At 37.6% G+C, this 17,468-nt stretch overlaps 2 protein-coding genes across 2 annotated transcripts in view; both read right to left on the bottom strand.

The window, feature by feature from the left end:
- Window positions 1-2,447, bottom strand: part of ltb4r2a (leukotriene B4 receptor 2a) — a 13,562-nt gene extending 11,115 nt beyond the window's left edge. The window contains exon 1 of the mRNA XM_024264134.2: window positions 1,164-2,447. The gene's annotated coding sequence lies outside the window, so the exon portion shown is untranslated. The remainder of the gene's footprint in view (window positions 1-1,163) is intronic.
- An 8,789-nt stretch (window positions 2,448-11,236) lies between these two features.
- Window positions 11,237-17,468, bottom strand: part of LOC112141077 — a 9,075-nt gene continuing 2,843 nt past the window's right edge. Inside the window, exons 3-7 of the mRNA XM_036216860.1 lie at window positions 15,238-15,621; window positions 14,888-15,124; window positions 14,574-14,798; window positions 13,125-13,161; window positions 11,237-13,015 (exon numbers count right to left, since the gene is read on the bottom strand). Of these exons, the coding sequence (XP_036072753.1) occupies window positions 11,946-13,015; window positions 13,125-13,161; window positions 14,574-14,798; window positions 14,888-15,124; window positions 15,238-15,621 (1,953 nt within the window). The 3' untranslated portion in view covers window positions 11,237-11,945. The remainder of the gene's footprint in view (window positions 13,016-13,124; window positions 13,162-14,573; window positions 14,799-14,887; window positions 15,125-15,237; window positions 15,622-17,468) is intronic.

The raw sequence follows: 17,468 nt of genomic DNA, 5'->3' as shown, positions 1-17,468 counted from the left end.
TCCAGTAATAAGATGAAATTAAAAAAAAAAGAAAAAAGATATCAGAAAAGTCTGATTGGATGATGTCATTTGATTTTTGACATTTTCATTTTTTTAAATAGGTCTTCAAAGTCTGCATACTAATACCTTTTTTATGATTATTAAAGACCAGTCCCAGCAATTTTTTGGTTGAAATGATGGACAAATGTCATCATCCAATCAGTAAGGTCCCATAGTGCCTACCTTATCTGATTTTCCATTAAAAGGGAAAAAATAGTTACAAAAACAAAAGTTATTAACAGAAATCAAAATGAAACGGTAGAAAATGAAACCAAGAAATGAACAAAAAATATTTTTGGGACATCTCTGAATGGATGATGACGTTTGCTCATCATTTTAATTTTAACTTATTTAGCATAAAATGATGCTGGATTTCATTATCCAGTCAAAGATGTTCCATTTTACCAACATGTTTTTATTTTTTAATTTTATAGTATTTCACTCTGATTTCTGGATATTACTTTTGTTTTCTGAAAATTTTGGTTTTAATTTTTTTATTATCTTGTATCTTTGTTTTTGTGTCTAGAATTTTGTTGTTTACTAAAATTTAAAGTATTTATTTGTATTATTTTCATTGTGTTTTCTTTTTTAATGATATTGATATTGTTAATGTTGTTTTTAATTCATTGTTTTTAGTCCTTTAGGTTGACAATATTAACATCTGAAAAATGAAGATATTTCAAAATAAAACATTACTTTTTTTACTTTATTACCACCTTAGTGAGCCTTTAAGCATCTCTCAGTGATCAGATTTCATTTGTGTTTGGTTTCTTCTGGTTGTCATCCTCTCCTCTTCCTCCGTGTGCACCAACACCGTTCCTCCTGCCAGGTTATAAACCTGGCCTGACACTGAAGGTGTGTTTGTGTGCACTGTGACTCAAAGCATTCCTGCAGAACTGCACCTGCTTTTTATCCACAAAGGACAGAAACTGCATAGCGTGTCGCATAGGTGCGTTCCTGCACAGTTCATGTCTAAGCAGGCCACCAGGTTAAAGTTTAAGAGACAAATATCCAGAACTCCTAATCTGAGATGACGCTGGAACTGTTTGACCTCATAAAGCTCCAAATTCAGACTCCTGATGATTGTTTTGACCAACGAGCAGGAAAAAAAAATCAAGACTCACCAGTAGATCCTCAGTAATCCATAAGGAAATCCAGACGACTTGTAGATCCGGAACAGAAGAGTGAATCTGTCAGTTTCTTCTGCTCGTCTCTGCAGTTTCATCTGCCCACCTTCCCTCCCCACCCACACCCTCAGTCCCTTCTTTCCTGATGTCTCACTACTGTGTCATACTTGTTGTAACTCGTTGTAGGAGGGAATGAATGGGCGTGCCCCCCCCACATGGCCTGCCTCTGTTGACAGCTCGAGAAAAGAAAAGATTTCTGATTCTGATCTGAGTTTTGTGACTCCAACAAAACCTCTCTTTCCGTGGCCGTCGTCCGAGGTGTATGATTGACCCAAATGGCTGCAGTGAATGCAGGAGAGGTTCATTTGAAGTGGGAGCAAAGCGGGAAACACAGCATGGATGGGCGACTTGCAGGCAGTGACTTGCTGCTGCTACGTTTCTGTTTATCACAATTCAGCATCTAACATCAGCAGGATTTTTTGTTAAGTGAGCAAATCCTGCAGCTGACCCAGAATAATTCATAAGAAAATGGAAAGATTGAAGGATTTTAGATCTCTTCTTATAGACTTCTAGATTGAAGCCTCTTTTAAAAGAAATCTATGTAAGTGACTAAACATTAAGTGGTCCCAACCTCACTATTTCATTTTGTGCAGTAAATTTCAGTTATGTTTTGTTTTTCTTAGCTGACAGATGACAAGATGGCCTTCATAGGTTAAATGTGTGATGATTACCTCTTTGAGTAGTTTGTTTCTTTTAGATTTTCTCCCACCGTTTTTGCTCCTCCTCCAGCGGCGTGCCGTGAACAAACCAGTTTGTTACCAAAGTGTTGGGTTCTGTTTTTAGAGAACGTGTCTCACTTCATGTGTGGCAAACTACACTTTCGGTTGTCACGTTTGGTCCTTTTTGTCGTCCATTTTGTCACATCGAAGTTGAAGGAATTTGTCTATTCTTAAGCGTTATTTCTCAAAATTTGCAGAGTCTGCGAGTTTGTCGACTTTATAATCCAGAATATTCTAAGCAGCAATGTAGGAATCCATGTTTCTCTCCTTTATAAGCTTTCTAAAGAAGTTTTGTTCTGAGCAAATGTGTGTGACGCAGAACGACACCTTTATGACTAAGAGACAAAGGAAGGAATCACTCTGACTGTGTGACACTTTCCTTAAAGTATGATCATTTTTGATCCATTGTAAAAGCAGTCCCAGTGGTCCTTAAATGTAATTTTTGGGAAAAATTAAAAAAAAAAAAAAATCCAGGACTTAGTTTCTGCAGAGCAGCAGTAGTTTGTTTACATGCTCTCTTGCTAGCTTACAGCCTCTTTTAACCCCAACCTAACATTTCTGGAGCATCAAAAATGGTGAAAAATAATGGAGCCATCCAGCCAAACAGCTTGAATGCAGCTGTAAAGAGATACTGAAGCAATAAGTCTGTGTTGAACAAAGTGGAGCTGCGTCTTCAGGGCCGAAAAATCAGAAGATCTGACAACAATCTCCTGGACCAGCGGTCTGCGACCTGCGGCTCCAGGGCCACATGCAGCTCTTTTATCTCTCCATGGTGGCTCTCTGGGTGAAGAAAAATAAAATGGTAATTTTCAAAAATTTGGAGATAAGCTATTTTTTGGCTAATTTGTTATTTACTGTTTTTTTTTAGCCTAATTTAGAGTTTAGCTTCTATAGCCACAAACATTTTTGACTAATTTAGTTTAGTAAAGAATTTTATGCTTATTTGTGGTTTAGCTAATTATTTAGCAACATACTGATGTTTTCAGCTAATTTGTTATACAGATGTTTTTCTTGAATAATTTAGAATTTATCTTCTATTTTAGAAGCAGGCTAACTTTTTTAATGATTTATTTTACTGAGGAATTTTAGGCTATTCAGGAATTCAGCTAGTAATTGAGCAACTACTAGCTTTTTTGTCGCTAATTTGGCTTCTAATTAATTTTTTAATGCTAATTTTGAGTTTAGCTAATATTTTAGCAATATGCTAACATTTTTGGCTAATTCGTATTTTGCTGGGGTTTTTATGCTAATTTGGAGTTTAGCTAATATTTTAGCAATATGGTAACATTTTCGGCTAATTGTTATCTACTGGGGTTTTTAGGCTATTTTAGAGTTTAGCTTCTATTTTAGCCACAAACATTTTTGACTAATTTAGCTTAGTGAAAATATTTATGCTAATTTGCAGTTCAGGTAGTACTTAAACACAGAGCTAGCTTTTTCGTTAATTTAGCCTTTTCTAAGGGTAAAAGGTAAAAACGGAAAAAAAAAATCTCATTTTGAGAGATGCTAGTTTCTTTTTATATTTTTGCTTTTGTTTGTTCCAAAAAATTGACATAATTCATATTTATTTAAAAAACAAAACAAAAAGAAGGTCATGAATGCAAATCCAAATTTCTTAAAGGCCAAAGTAAGACTATGCGGCGTTTTCTAGGTTTTGATAAGGAGAAAAGAAGCCCAAATGGCTCTTTTACTGTTAAAGGTTGCTGACCCCTGTCCTGGACACACCTTTACTTTCATTACAGGTTTAACTAACAAAAGCTAATGAGACTACTTTAGAAATTTAGAGAGACTTTGGTTTACTCGCATGCCACCCAACACAAACACTCAAAGATTATTCCTGTAAAAACACAGGAGATGCTCAAAAGATCCATGGAGACAATGAGCAGCCAGAGGCGCTGATGTGGGCAATTAACTCTCCCCTCCTCCCTGCAGATCTCTATCCCGTCCCGGAGCATCCGAGGCATTCACTCAAACACAAGCTGGATCCACAAACGGAGCATCGCTCAGGCCGTGTTTCTGTGCCTGGAGAGCGTAAACCCATCAGATGAAGGCTGAGACCGTGTAATAGACGTGTTCTGACAACGCCAAATTTATGGGGTTAGCCCCCCACCCCCCACCCTGTTGGGGGTTTGTTGTCTTGTTTAGATGCTATCATTCTGCAGCCGAGCATTCATGTATTCTGACGGAGACGCAGCAGAGACGAGAAAATAAAAAAGGTCCCAGGTCCCAGACCTGTTGAGCTGCTTTATTTTGTTCTGGAACACAGATTTACTCTGCTGTGCTGAAAACAGGAATGTTGGGGGGGAAACCCTAAAGTGTGTTTGTGTGTGCAGAGGAGGTTCATGCTTGATTTAGGCAGATGAAAATAACGAAGAGTTCCTGCTGCTCTGACCTGAGGCCGTCCTGAGAACCACATTTTTATTTCCTTCAGGGGCCCCTTCAAATCATCCAAAATGACATATAAGAGACAGAAGCAGGGGCGGAGCTACTTCCCCTCTTCCAAAAAGCTTTGCTCTGCAATTTTTGAAACATTATTTGACAAAGATTAAGAAGTCATCAATTCTGTAAGTATTGCTAAAATAACATAAGCAACATTTTTTTTAAATTAATTAACAACAATAGTAAAACTGTTCGAAATATTTATTTCGAGTATAACATTTTAATGGGTGTCCCCTCTGCTGCTCTCATTTCCCACCCTTCCCAAGTCTTCTGCCCCCTCATGTTCTAGCTCCGGCCCTGGACAGAATCAGTACCTCTAAAACTGAATCATGTGACTCCGATTATCTGCCAAATATAGACGATCATTTACAATAATCCGTTTTGTTTCCCGTAACCTCTTTGCACTTGGAGCAAACATGACCAGAAGTGTTTTTTTTCTCCTCTTTGACAGCTTGTTTTTGCTGATTTCAAACAGTGCAGGAATGATAACGCTTTACCCTCCTCCTCCCACCACCTCCCTCCTCTTCGTTTTTTTTTCCCCCAATCCTTACAGACAGGTTTGAGAGCTGGAATGACAAAGGGAAAGTGCTGTTCAGTCACCTGTTGGGACCTGACGTCTCCCAAAACATACATCAGAACACTGCCTCAGTGTTTCATTTTACAACTAGAATCATAGATTTTGTCAATGGAGTAATCAGTTATTTGTTTTGTTCCAGACTTTTCTCAGTGCTGCATTGTTCCATCTTTTCAGGCCTGATTATTTTCTAAAAAAAAAAAAAGACAGAAAACATTTTTTTTCTCTTGTGAAGTTTTTGATTTTTTTAAGCATTTTTGGAATATCTTTTGCTATATCTTGTTTTCTTCTGTTATGACACTTTAAATGACTTTCTCAATCATTTGCATGTATGTCAAATTAATGTTATTAATTATTGTTTAAGAATTTGAAGACATTCTGAGCTAAATGAAGCTAGAAGTCATTTTAAAAAGCTGAACGTTTGGAGTTTCTACTTTCACTGCTGTGTTTTTCTAATCTGGACCAGTTACACTCAATTCATTATATTCATAAATCTCCACTTTACTAGTGACATTGTTCCCCAAAAACTGCAAAAAAAGCAAAGTTCATTGTTTGACACAACAAACTTCCAACAAAAGACAAAAGTTTCTTTGATCAGATTTCTGATCATTATCTACTAATACAGGAATGTGATGACGATATCTGATCACTTGGATCTTAGTGGTTGCAACTCTTTACTTTAGGCCCAATTAAAATTCCTGCATGACCTGCAGGAACATCAGTGAAGCCTTGATCCAAACTATCAAAAGAGGAGGATCAGGGATGTAGTGAAGGAGGACGAGGGAGGATAATGTGGGGGAGGATGATGCAGAGGAGAAGGTTAGATGGAGGCAGATGAGTCGCTGTGGTGACCCCTGATGAAAGCAGCTAAAATAGAAAAAAACAAATGTATTTATGAAGTTCTGTAATATGGAATAATAATGGTTAAAACACTTTACAATTAATAATCTTCCAAGCTAAATAGCTGATTGTAAATATTTGCCAAAAGCCAACACAAAATACAACTTTTTAAAATGTTAACAAATTAAAAAATGTGTGTACTCCTTATGGTTTGTTAAAAATAAGGACGTCACACAGTCAGGGTGCATTTTGGGAGAATATCTGGCACTTATGGATGTCATAATTGTCATTAATGTCATAATGACGACAATTTAATTATAAAATAATTTAATTATGGGGTGGATTAGTATGCAATTATCTGTACTTTATTTCAAAATGTCACAGTTAATGTTCTTTTTTTCTTCAGAAGTTTTGTCTTTGACAGAAGAAACTCAAGCAAAGCATTGAAGTTATATCTCTGCCCTAAATCATTCACAGAGTATTTATTGATCCTGAGTCATCTATATGTGTTGGAGGTCAGCAGAGAAATTATTCCTGAGTCTTATGTCATTTTTTGTCCTAGTCTTCATTTCTAAACACACTTTGTTGAGTTGATAAGTTAAATATTGGACAGTTTAGGACCACCTCCCCAACACTGGAGCTGATGGTTTTCAAGAACCACGGCTTCAAAAGAATTTCTTTAGGACCGTTTAGTTATCTAGATATCCATCCCTACCATTGACGTATATTATTACCACTGGACAAAGCGGGGTTTCACGTGTCCTATAGAAAATGCCTTACCGCTGCTAATAAGGCCAAACTCGTCAATCTGGACCCCGACGACAGTGAGTGGTCCCAAACGGTCTGAGTTCTGTTTTTAGAAGAACTACTGTCGCCAATCATGAGTGAGCTTGTTGGAAGTCCAAACCCCTTCCACTTAAAGCAGCTTGAACTAATCTGTCAATCAAACGTTGGAGGTGGGGCCAGCAGACAACACATGCTTTTACTGAGGCATCTGATTGGTCAGTTTATAACTAGAATAACTTTCCATAAAGACTTCATAGAGCCCACAGGTTCTTGCTATTTGGAACACGAGAGGAGAGAGGCTTAGCTGTCCAGTGTTTATACAGTCATACATTTATGGAGAGATAAACTTCCTGTTTATACAGTCAATGATACCCAGGTCACCATCTGCTGTTGGCCCACACACTCACACACACAATTTAGGGACAATTTAGAACCACCAACTAACCTATAATTTAAGTTTTTTGGACTTTGGGAGGAGAAAAGAAAAGAAGAATATACATGAGGTCAAAACGTTGGTTACTGCACCACCATGCAACCTCTCTGAACTCATGGGTCTGATTCAGATGTTTGCCCTCTTCCTCTCTCTGGACGTTCCACCGTCTTTTTTTTGTCCTCACTCATGACTATAGATGTCATTCCTGCCGTTACTTTTTCCCAGACAGCGTTTTCAGCTCTCTCCTTCACTCTCACTACATGCAGAACAGGTCTGGTTTAAAAAAAAGCTCAACTGATTTTCCTTGAGAAAGTCATGGGGGGGGCAGGTGTTTTCCACCTGATGATCTCAGCTACAACAGCAGAAGTATCTTTATTTTTTTTTCCATTTACATGCATTTGCAGCTCACTTCTCATGTCAGGGATCAGGAGCTGACTGAGTCTGGAGCTTTTCCAAGTTTCACTTCAACAAAAAGGCTGAACTGTCTGAAGCTTGAAAAAAAAAAAAAGAAAAAATTAAAAAAGATCAGATGAATCACGTTGCTCCCGGTGAAGTTTGAAACAGATTCCAGAGAAAGGCAGACAGGTTACGACTGACAAATTTTGTTTTACGGCCACCGATTGCAATAAAAATAAGATAATTGAAGAATACTCTAAGCCTTAGAGGCAAAAAGGTCACAGAAGAACAGTAGTTTATACAAACTAAACCGAAAACTGAAATTTGTCCTAACTGGGCTTACACAAGAAATGGTGTCCGTCAGCAGAGGAACACACACTGATGTTTGCATGTGTTTACATGTGTTTGCACGTCGGCTGAAACTCTTTGATTCATCCAGGAAGGAAGCTTTCAACTGCACAGTTGTGTTTTTTTTGTTGTTGTTTTTTTTTTCAGTAAAAACAGTTAAGTTTCTTCACACAAACGTTTGGATGATACCTCACAAAAAGGTGCATACAAGGTAGATTTTTTTTTTTTTTTAACTTAAAAGAACTTATTACATTTAATTAGGACATGACATATCCAGTAACATTCATTGAGACTGATTGTATCCAATAATTAAAAAAAATCTAATGATACAAATCAAAAGTAAGTATGATACTTACTGAGTATTTCCAGTCTATGGCACCTACATGGTACAAATGAGGTACTTAATTGTACCTACAAAGTGTCTACTGTGCATTTATGTACTATTATGTACGTACTATGTGTATTAAGGTACTTAGATTGTTCCTACATGCTACTTACACAGTACCTACTCAGTTTTTATGAGGTATTTATGTGGTAAGTTAACGTCTCCCTTGGTTGTTGTTGTTTATTTATGTGCTAGTTTTGTGGTTCCTTATTACTTATAAGTTTATGTGTGTTTTATGTTATTTAGCATGTGTATGCAAAAATGACTTTTTAAGTACTTTGAATTCATGTGATAAGTTTATGTGTTTTTCATGGGATTTACCACGTGTACGAAGAGAGTAGATACCCAAAGAGTACTTTTAAGTACTTTAAATTCATGTGGTAAGTTTATGTGTGTTTAGTGGTATTTTGTATGTATAAGAAGAGAGTAAGTACACAAAAAGTACTTACTAAGTACTTGCAATTAATGTGTTATGTGTTTTATGGTATTTACAATGTGTACAGAGAGAGTATGTAAACAAAAAGTACCTTTTAAGTACTTTGAATTCATGTAATACATGTATGTCTTTCATGGTTTTTACTATGTGTAAGAAGAGAGTGGGTACACAAAAAGTACCTTTTATGTATTTTAATTAATATGATAAGTTTGTGTATTTCTTGGTATTTATAATTTGTACCAAGAAAGTAGGTACACAAAAAATAACTCTTTAAGTACTTTGAATGCATGTGGTAGAGTTATGTGCCACATACCTACGTAAGTACCACGTACCCAGAAGGTATCATGTAGGTACAATACAAGTACCTCGTTGGTACAATGTAGATGCCTAGTAATCACCATACTGTAAGCAGTATTACCAAATATTTTAAAATATTTGCCATAATTAAATAAATTTCAAACATGAGCTGTTTCATCATCAAGTTTAAAAAGTTAATTTGATTTCAAAGAAATAGGCCAGTATGTATTGAGTAGACAGATACGATTTTCCTGTTTTTTCTTCCACATACATGAAGCTCAGGTGATCAGGAGGAGGAGTCATACATAAAGCTGGTTAACACTTTACTTCATCAATCCAGACTTTTAAAACCATATTCTTGATTTTTACACTCTGCAACTTCCATACAAAGCTAGTGGGAAAACATTAGCATCCGATCTCCAAAAGCAGTTCTTAGAAAATGACGGTGGGGAAAAACTGTGGGATGTCAGAACCAAAAAAACACCACAAGCACACTTTTATTGGGTCTGTGTGCAAAACTAAACTCTAGAACAAGTTAAGCAATGAGTTCATGTCTCCATAAATTCAAGAAAATGTATAAATAAATAGTATTTCTTCTTAAACCTCACTGACATAGAGGTCATTGAGTGTTCATGCCAATCCTAAATGTAAGAAGTAATTAATATTTTCTAATGATAATTGACAATCTATTGATTTTTTTTTTTTTTTACTTGATGAGCAATTCCTGCATGAATGTTATCATATATTCTGATGATTATCAATTAGTATGATGCATCGGTTACATAATGTGATCTAACTGTTGTTAGAATCTTGAGGTTGAGTCAAAGCAACTGGACTTAAACTTTTCTTTTCTTTACTTTTAAGTACGTTATGACTCAAGACTATGTTAACTAGATGACTTATAACCGTCACTGCCTGATGTAAGAATGTTTTCTCAATCATTAATAATGATTAATAAGCAATCCATAACTTAGTCAGTTTACTTAATAAATAACCTGCACTTGATCCAATAAGGACCAGATTATGAGAACTATTGCAAATATCCATCCGCTCATCCAGGACCGGGTCACAGGGCTAAAGTCTAAGCAAAAATGCGCAGATTTCCCTCTCCCTGGTCACTTCCTCCAGCTCCAGTGGGGGGAATCTGAGGCGTTTATATGAAAGAAATAACTCAATAGAGGTGGGATTTCATAAATCTGCTTTCTCTCAGTCCTTTTCTAGCAACAAACAGAACTCTTCTCGACTTTATTTGATAATCAGTGAATCTAATGTGACGTGTGTACTGCATTACTGCAAAACAAATATCTTTTTTTGATGATCAAGAAGATGGCATCCACTTCAATAATCTTTTGCTAATTTCTCTTTATAATCTAATAATCAATGTATTTTATTACAGCATTACATTATTTTTAATGCTTAAAATAAATTGATCAAAATCAATTAAAATGTTTGCAGCATTTATGGAAAACGTACCAACTAATAAATGAATTACAAATAAAGATAAAAAACTGCTTTATTTGCAAACTTTTGTTCAAACAATAAACAGAAACTTTGAGATGATACATATTAGACTTCAGATATATGTAGTGCAATCTTTCAGATGAAGAAATGTATAAGTGCATAAAGTACAAACTGCAATGCAATATCTAACATGTAAATACATTTATAAAAACATCAAAGTAGGGCTTGTATAATACATTGTGCAATTCTAAGTTTTTATCTCAAGTTAGGAGTCAGTTTAGATGCTCACTTTGCAAACTTCCTGTTTCCACCTACAAGCAGGCCAGTGTTTGAGCAAAGGTCGCCTCCTGCTGGTAGTAGGTGAAAGTGCACCTTTATTCTTGACATCTTTGAGGGGAGACACTATGGCACAAGCTGAAAGGCTGCTCACAGCAGCCAGATATTTCCAGGTCTGAGGTTAGTTACTTCCTGTTCTGAGGAACATCAAGTACAGCAAAACTCCAGTCTGTAAAGTTAAACGTGCATGTTAACCTATGTAGCTCAATAAATGTAAAAAAAAAAAAAAAAGTTTTTAGCTCTCTTTTGAAGGCACATTTTACCTCCTTAGTTAGGTTCAATTCTCTGCTCTACAACAAACAACTATTGAAGAAATCAAGTTTAAGAAAGTGCACTGAAGCACAGATTCAACAGTGTGCCAACTTTGAAGGATTTCTATAAAGTTTGTTGATGCTCATTGATACTGACGCTCTACAGAAACAAAAAAAATCTTTTAAATCTTTGAAAGTATCAGCACTAGCATCTTCAGCAGCCAAATTCAGCTTACTTCCATTATCACAAGTATTGCTATATATTCTAGTTCATAATTATGTTAAAAAGTTACATTTTTTACATTTAAAAATCTATTTTTAGTGTGTTAAATAAATGTTTACCTGTTTCGCCCGCGACTTAAGGTGTGTTTTGGATTTTGGCCCCTTGTGTGATTGAGTTTGACACTTGATCTAATGCTTTCCCTGCATAACCTAAATGCATCCATGACAACCCACTCAGATCATCTTTTGAGTTTTTAGAAATTAGTAGTGTTAGAAATTTGTGTCTGAGCTGTAGACAGGACAGTTGGCATGGAGTAAGCCTGCCCACACTTCCCGTCATCCAACTGTTTACACTCTCTCCTGCTAGCTTACAGCCCAATGTACCGCTAACCTAACATTTACGGTGTAAAAAAAAACAAAAAAAAAACAAGCAAAATTTTTTCAAAAGTATTCTGAATTGGAGAAAAAAAGCCCTGCCCTTATATGCTACATTTTTTAGTAGTTAACCCTTTAACACCTGAGGCGTCCCCGGTGATGGTTAGACACAAAGTCTTTAAGCTTTTGACCGTTAACACGATCAACGTAGCAGATTCTGAAGGAGCGGCTCAAGCTTCTGGAATTATGTTGATCATGTTAATAAAAAAAATTTCCATAAACACAGGAGCTCTGGTATTAAAGGCTTAAGTGCTGTAAATCAGGGATAGCTTTGCCAAAATCAAAAGCCACTTTCCTTTGCGTCAGAATCCGTGGATTCATGCCGATATCGTAAAAGCAGCTCAGCAATTCAAATATCGTGTTATTTTGGTATTCCCTCCAACATCTTGAATTTTTCGACGACGGCCTTGGCGGCCCTCTCTGCTGCCTCTGCTGGTGTTTTTGCTCCCTTTGCTGCTTCAAGTCCGGCTATGCCCCCCACCGCTCCTCCTGTTATAGCTGCAGCTCCTGCAACCACGCCGGCTATAATCCCAGAAGCTAAAGCTACCTCACTCCCTGCCGCTGCAACCGTGGGGACTTGCTTCAAGAGGTTCCTGGCTCCAGGTAAGTTCCTAACAGCATTGACAACCATCGCCACCATGGTAGCCAAACCAAAGAAAGCCCCCAACAAGGCTCCTGTTGCTGTTCCTGCCAGCTGGGTCAGAAAGTCATTGAACGCTTCGGCTTTTGCCAGTTTTCTGATCTCTACTGGGGTTAAGTTTCCCGCTTCCGCTTTGATGCTCTCTTCATATATCTGGATTTTTTTCTCCACTTCCTGTAAAACTTCATTGGTGTAGTAGCCTTCTTTGTTTTCTGCCACCATCCTGTCGATGGTTGTAAGCAAAGCCTCCAGCTGGAACTGGTTACTCCTGTACTCATCAGGTGGTGCATTGTTCCAGTATTTGTTGTCAAAGACGAAGCACCGACCCCCACATTTGTGGACCAGATCGCTCAGATTCTCATTATCTGCAATAAACTCTTCAATTTTCATCTGCGGGGGCAGCTGGTCACCGTGAGTGAAGACAATCACAGCATGCTCCAATGCATCATTGGAAAAGAACTGACAGATTTTGTCAATAACTTCCTGCTCCTGTTTGGTGAATTTTCCTGCTTTAAAGACAATAAGAAAAGCGTGGGGCCCAGGAGAGCACTCTGTGAGACACCTGATGATCTCCGGTTTCACATCCTCCTCAGATCGCCTTGTGTCAAAGAAACCCGGAGTGTCCACCACAGTGGTGCTCACTCCATTGATACATTTGGTCTCAGCCTGACATGAAACTGTTCCCGAATTTGCAGAATGATGTGTAGTAAAGAGGTCGTCTCCAAAAATGGTGTTAGCAAAGTGGCTTTTCCCTGATCCAGTTTTTCCCAGCAGGACAATCCTCCTTGATTCTGAGAAGGAGAATGATGGTAAAGCCCAATGTTGTCATATTTTTGCAAGATTTTCTCTTTTGTAAAGTCATTTTAGAAAAGGATTTTTCATTTGAACTTCCAAACCCACCTTTGTGTTGAAGTTCTTCTTGCACTGAGGTGAAGGCCTGCAGAGATAAGAAGCAGTTTAAACAAAGTCACAGTGACCAGTTCAAAGTGGAACTGGTGCGGGTGTGATGGCTGCAGTCATGTTGAAACTGAGAAAACAGTCTAGGTTAGAGGAAAAGGAATTGAAGAAAAAACGGAAGCGCTCAAGAAGATCTAATTTCCTTCATGAAACAGACCTGTGGATTGATAAACACGGAATTCTGCCTTCATTTGCTCCAGGTAAGCTATCTGAACCTTTACTGTCCTGTTCGATCTTTCTTTTGTCCTGATTTAAGGCTTCCTGTCGCTTTCTAATTCCGATACACTCATCCATTAGGCACACTTGTCCAAATGTACATTTGAACGGTACATGACATGGTTGTTGGTGCCGGACGGGCTGTCGGAGTATTTCAGAAACTGCTGAGATTTTCACCCACATCAATCTCTAGGGTTTACAGAGAATGGTCAGAAAAAGAGAAAATATCCAGTAAGAAGCAGTTCTGTCTGTGGAAATGCCTTGTTGATGCCAAAGGTCCGAGGAGAATGACCAAAGTGGTTCCAGCTGATAGAAAGGCATCATTAACTCAAATAGTCACTGGTTACAACCGAAGTCTGCAGAAGAACATCTTTAGTTTATGATATGACCGTTTATATGATTCATATAAACAGTCAATCGTCACTGCTTATTCTTTCCACTCATCACAGTGGTGAATTTTTAACTGCCTTGTGGGATTTTTTATTTTAAAGGTTGACATTTTTCCCATCTCTGTGATACTTCTGTCCAACAAATTTAGCAAACAGCGAGTAAGTCGTTGGTCTCCGACGCGCTAAAGTTAGCCCGCGCGGACGAGTGCTGGCTGCACTATATGTTGCCGACAAATCTCTGTGCAGACGCTGAGGCAAGACATTACATACGACTAAAGCTTGAAGGATGGGCGAAGGTGGGGGGAGTAGACAAGTTGTGACACATGTAAAATACAAAGTGAGGAAGAAATGGGAGTTTATGCTTATCTGTGATTTTTTTTCTTATCGGCATTACGTCAAATTGTCCACTAATTATCAGCAACCATTATTACCGTGTAACCCTATAGCCAATAGTAAAAAAACAATAGTTGTGCAAGTTTTTTTTTCCCAAGTATTTAGTCAGTGCCCCCTTTGAACTGCCGCCCCAGGCGACCGCCCGTACTGCCCGTACCTTAACCTGCTACTGCAAGCTGGTGCTAGCAAGTTGCACCTAATAGAGTGGCTACTGAATGTACTTTCCAATTTTCAAAATCAGTGACCTGATCAAAGTTTGAAGAAACATGTAAAGTCAGATGATGTTGAGTCACATTTCTAAAGTAATATATAAAAAAATGTGATGTTTTAATTTACAAAAAGACTCAAATCATTAGAAAATGTTTTTTAGAACAGTAAAATCTGGTTCTCTCACCTCTTTAGCTTCTTCGTTTTCAGGCAGAAGGACAATACGAACTGAGAGGTCTGTGCTGCTGGCTCGCTCACGTTCGTATTCATAAATCTGCTCCAGTATGACTCTGGCTACCAAACTGATGGGAAAACTAAGGGCCATTCCTTCTCCGAGTGCAGGAAGAGCCACCGATCTGAAGCCTCTATCGTCACAGCAAGCTAGGATGTTGTTGATCCCCAACCTGAGAATCTGAAAGCAATCAAAAACAGCCCAATGGGTTTGTTTGTTTGACAGATACTATGCCCACACAGAGACCTTCTCTAGAAAGAATATCCCACCTGAACTGCAGTTCCATCATCATCTCCATCCCATGGAATGAGATCGAGGAAGAAAACCGCGTTGGATGGAAGTCGAGGCAGTCCCTCTACCAGCACAAAGTCCCCCGGCATCCATTCGTCTCCTGCTGCTTCATCGAAGTCTTCAGTGAGACGAGAGCCAACTATGTTTTCTAGGATGCTTCCAAGACGAGTAGACCGGTAGTAATGGCCGACCATGGGAGACACCATAGCGTTTGTCTGAGAGAAGGACAGGAAGATGTTCAAATGTTGGCTCATTGTTCAGTGCTGAGCCTGCAAACTGCTCCATATTGAAGGGATTTGTCAAAGTGTTAAAAAAAAAAAAATCTCACTTCCTGTGTCTCAATGGTGTCCTGAACAATCTCAACATGAACACGTCCCCCACCACCACCACCAGCAGCAGCAGCAGCAGCAGAAGCAGCAGCAGCTCCTCTGAATTCTTCCTGTCCAGTAGAGACCATGTTTCCCTCCGGATCCATGCTGTCGTCTATTCTTAGTCCATCACAAAACTCGACAGAGTCTCTGCCCCGCTCCGGTTTCTCATCACCAGAATAATCTGCTGACGCCACATATGAAGCCCCTCCCTCTGCTGGGTGAAGGACTACGGAGCATGTAGGGGCAAGCTCCTGCTCAGAGAAGTGGTTTTCTTCCAGGAATGGAGGCTGCTGATCATCAAAGTGCAGCTCGGCATCTTCATCTGGATCGTCCTCTGAGTTCTGTGAAGAAAACAGTAAATGTGTTACAGCTTAAACGATTTGAGTTTTCGGGCCAAAAAAGGCTTTTTATACATCTGTAATAAACTAAGTCCTTAAAGACAGTCATCCAACAGTTCAGACCCTTGATCACCAATATATTACACATGATGACAGTTCAGATACATTTTGACTGTCAGCAACTCTAGGTCCCAATCCAAATTCTTCCCTTCTCCCTTTCCTTTCATTTAGCCCTCCAAGCGAGGAGTTAGGAAAAAATAGTGTCTCATATTTTGGACGTTATTTTTTTTCGATGATGTCATCAATAATTGCCGATCCACTAGCATTAGCACAGAGCTTCCAGCGCTTAAATATACATAACAACTGTGGTTTTATAACTTTATAAAAGTCATGCTACAACAAAAAGTAATTACTTACATTTACATGCAAACGCCAGAGCAATTTAACTAATTTGGTCAATATTTATTATAAACTGATGTTATATCAGTCAATGAAGGAAGGCGTGCTGTTTTTAAATTTTAAAGGGAAATACATTTTTTTACATATTTTAATTTTGAAGAATTATGAAATAACAGAAATGAATGTAAACTTGTAACTTGCTAATTTAAAAGGATGTTCTTGAATTAACAGCAGACAAATAATGCTATCAATTCAAACATTTGTGTTTTATTTCAAACAAACTTAAGAAATCTTGTCATTTTCATCACTAAATGAAACATTTACCTATTTTTATTATGCTTTAAAATACTTTGATTAACTTTTAGAATAAGGAAAAATATCAATTTGCAGTTCTGCATTTCAAAATAAAATGTTTTCAGAAATATTTATCCTCTTTCATTGATATTGTGTTCTTCCAACAATCTGAGTGGCCAAAACACATTTCTTGTCTGCTTTTATTTTACTAAACTTACCATTTATTTATAGTGTTCAGATCCCTCAGAAATAAAACACTATGTAAAAAACATAGATGGAAATGAATAATTAGCTCTCATGAAAGCGAGCGTCTCCTCTTTCATCAAGCTCATCTCTGCTTTGCTTTAATCAAAGGAACAGAGTTAAAGTGCAGTGATCAATGGACACATTTTAATAAAAAATAAAACTGAACAAATAAAACACATTTAATTACATTTTTCATGTAATCATAAGGAAAACTGGTAAAACCTTCGTGCTTTTTTTCTTGATAAACATGAACTTTTTAACATAATGTTGGCCATTTTTGTGTAAAATTTAGAAATGTTGTTGCATTTATATAATTGTAGAAGTTTAATAAAATAAAAAAAAACAACTTCATCAATGCTGTGCAATTATGTTAAGGCAAAAGAAAATTGCACTTAAATAAAATAAAATATAAACACACTTATAAAATGTATATGTCCTTCTACAGGCTTGACTCAAAAATCAATAATAAAATATATCGCAAACTGTATTCCAACTTAAAAAAAAAGAAAAAAGAAAAAAAAAACAGCTGCAACTTCAGGCTTTGAAAAATGTCCACATAGATTCTGATAAAGCCTTTTTCTGTTCTAGTTGATGTTTGTTTTGTAAAGGCTTCTGTCCTGAGAGCTATTTCTATTTATGAGTATCATAAAAGCAATAAAGTTTGAACTCAGGGCTGCCAAGCCCAGATTCCATATCTACTATACTGCCTGTTTTCCAGTTCTCTCTCCGCTCACCTTTCTCCTGATTGGCTGACACTGTTGTCAACTCATTCTGATTGACTGAAAACAACTGACTCAGGTAATCAGAAGCAGAAGCACAAAGTGCAGGGAGAGCAGGAAAAAAGAGGCAGGATAATGGATCTCAATGACTAGGGTTGGGCATCGCTGTTTAAGTGATAAAAACAATGGAAG

The sequence above is a fragment of the Oryzias melastigma genome, linkage group LG18, assembly GCF_002922805.2.
Source record: "Oryzias melastigma strain HK-1 linkage group LG18, ASM292280v2, whole genome shotgun sequence".
NCBI classification, from domain to species: Eukaryota; Metazoa; Chordata; class Actinopteri; order Beloniformes; family Adrianichthyidae; genus Oryzias; species Oryzias melastigma.
The sequence above is the reverse complement of the archived record's forward strand: the minus strand, read 5'-3'. Positions and strand labels throughout refer to the sequence as shown.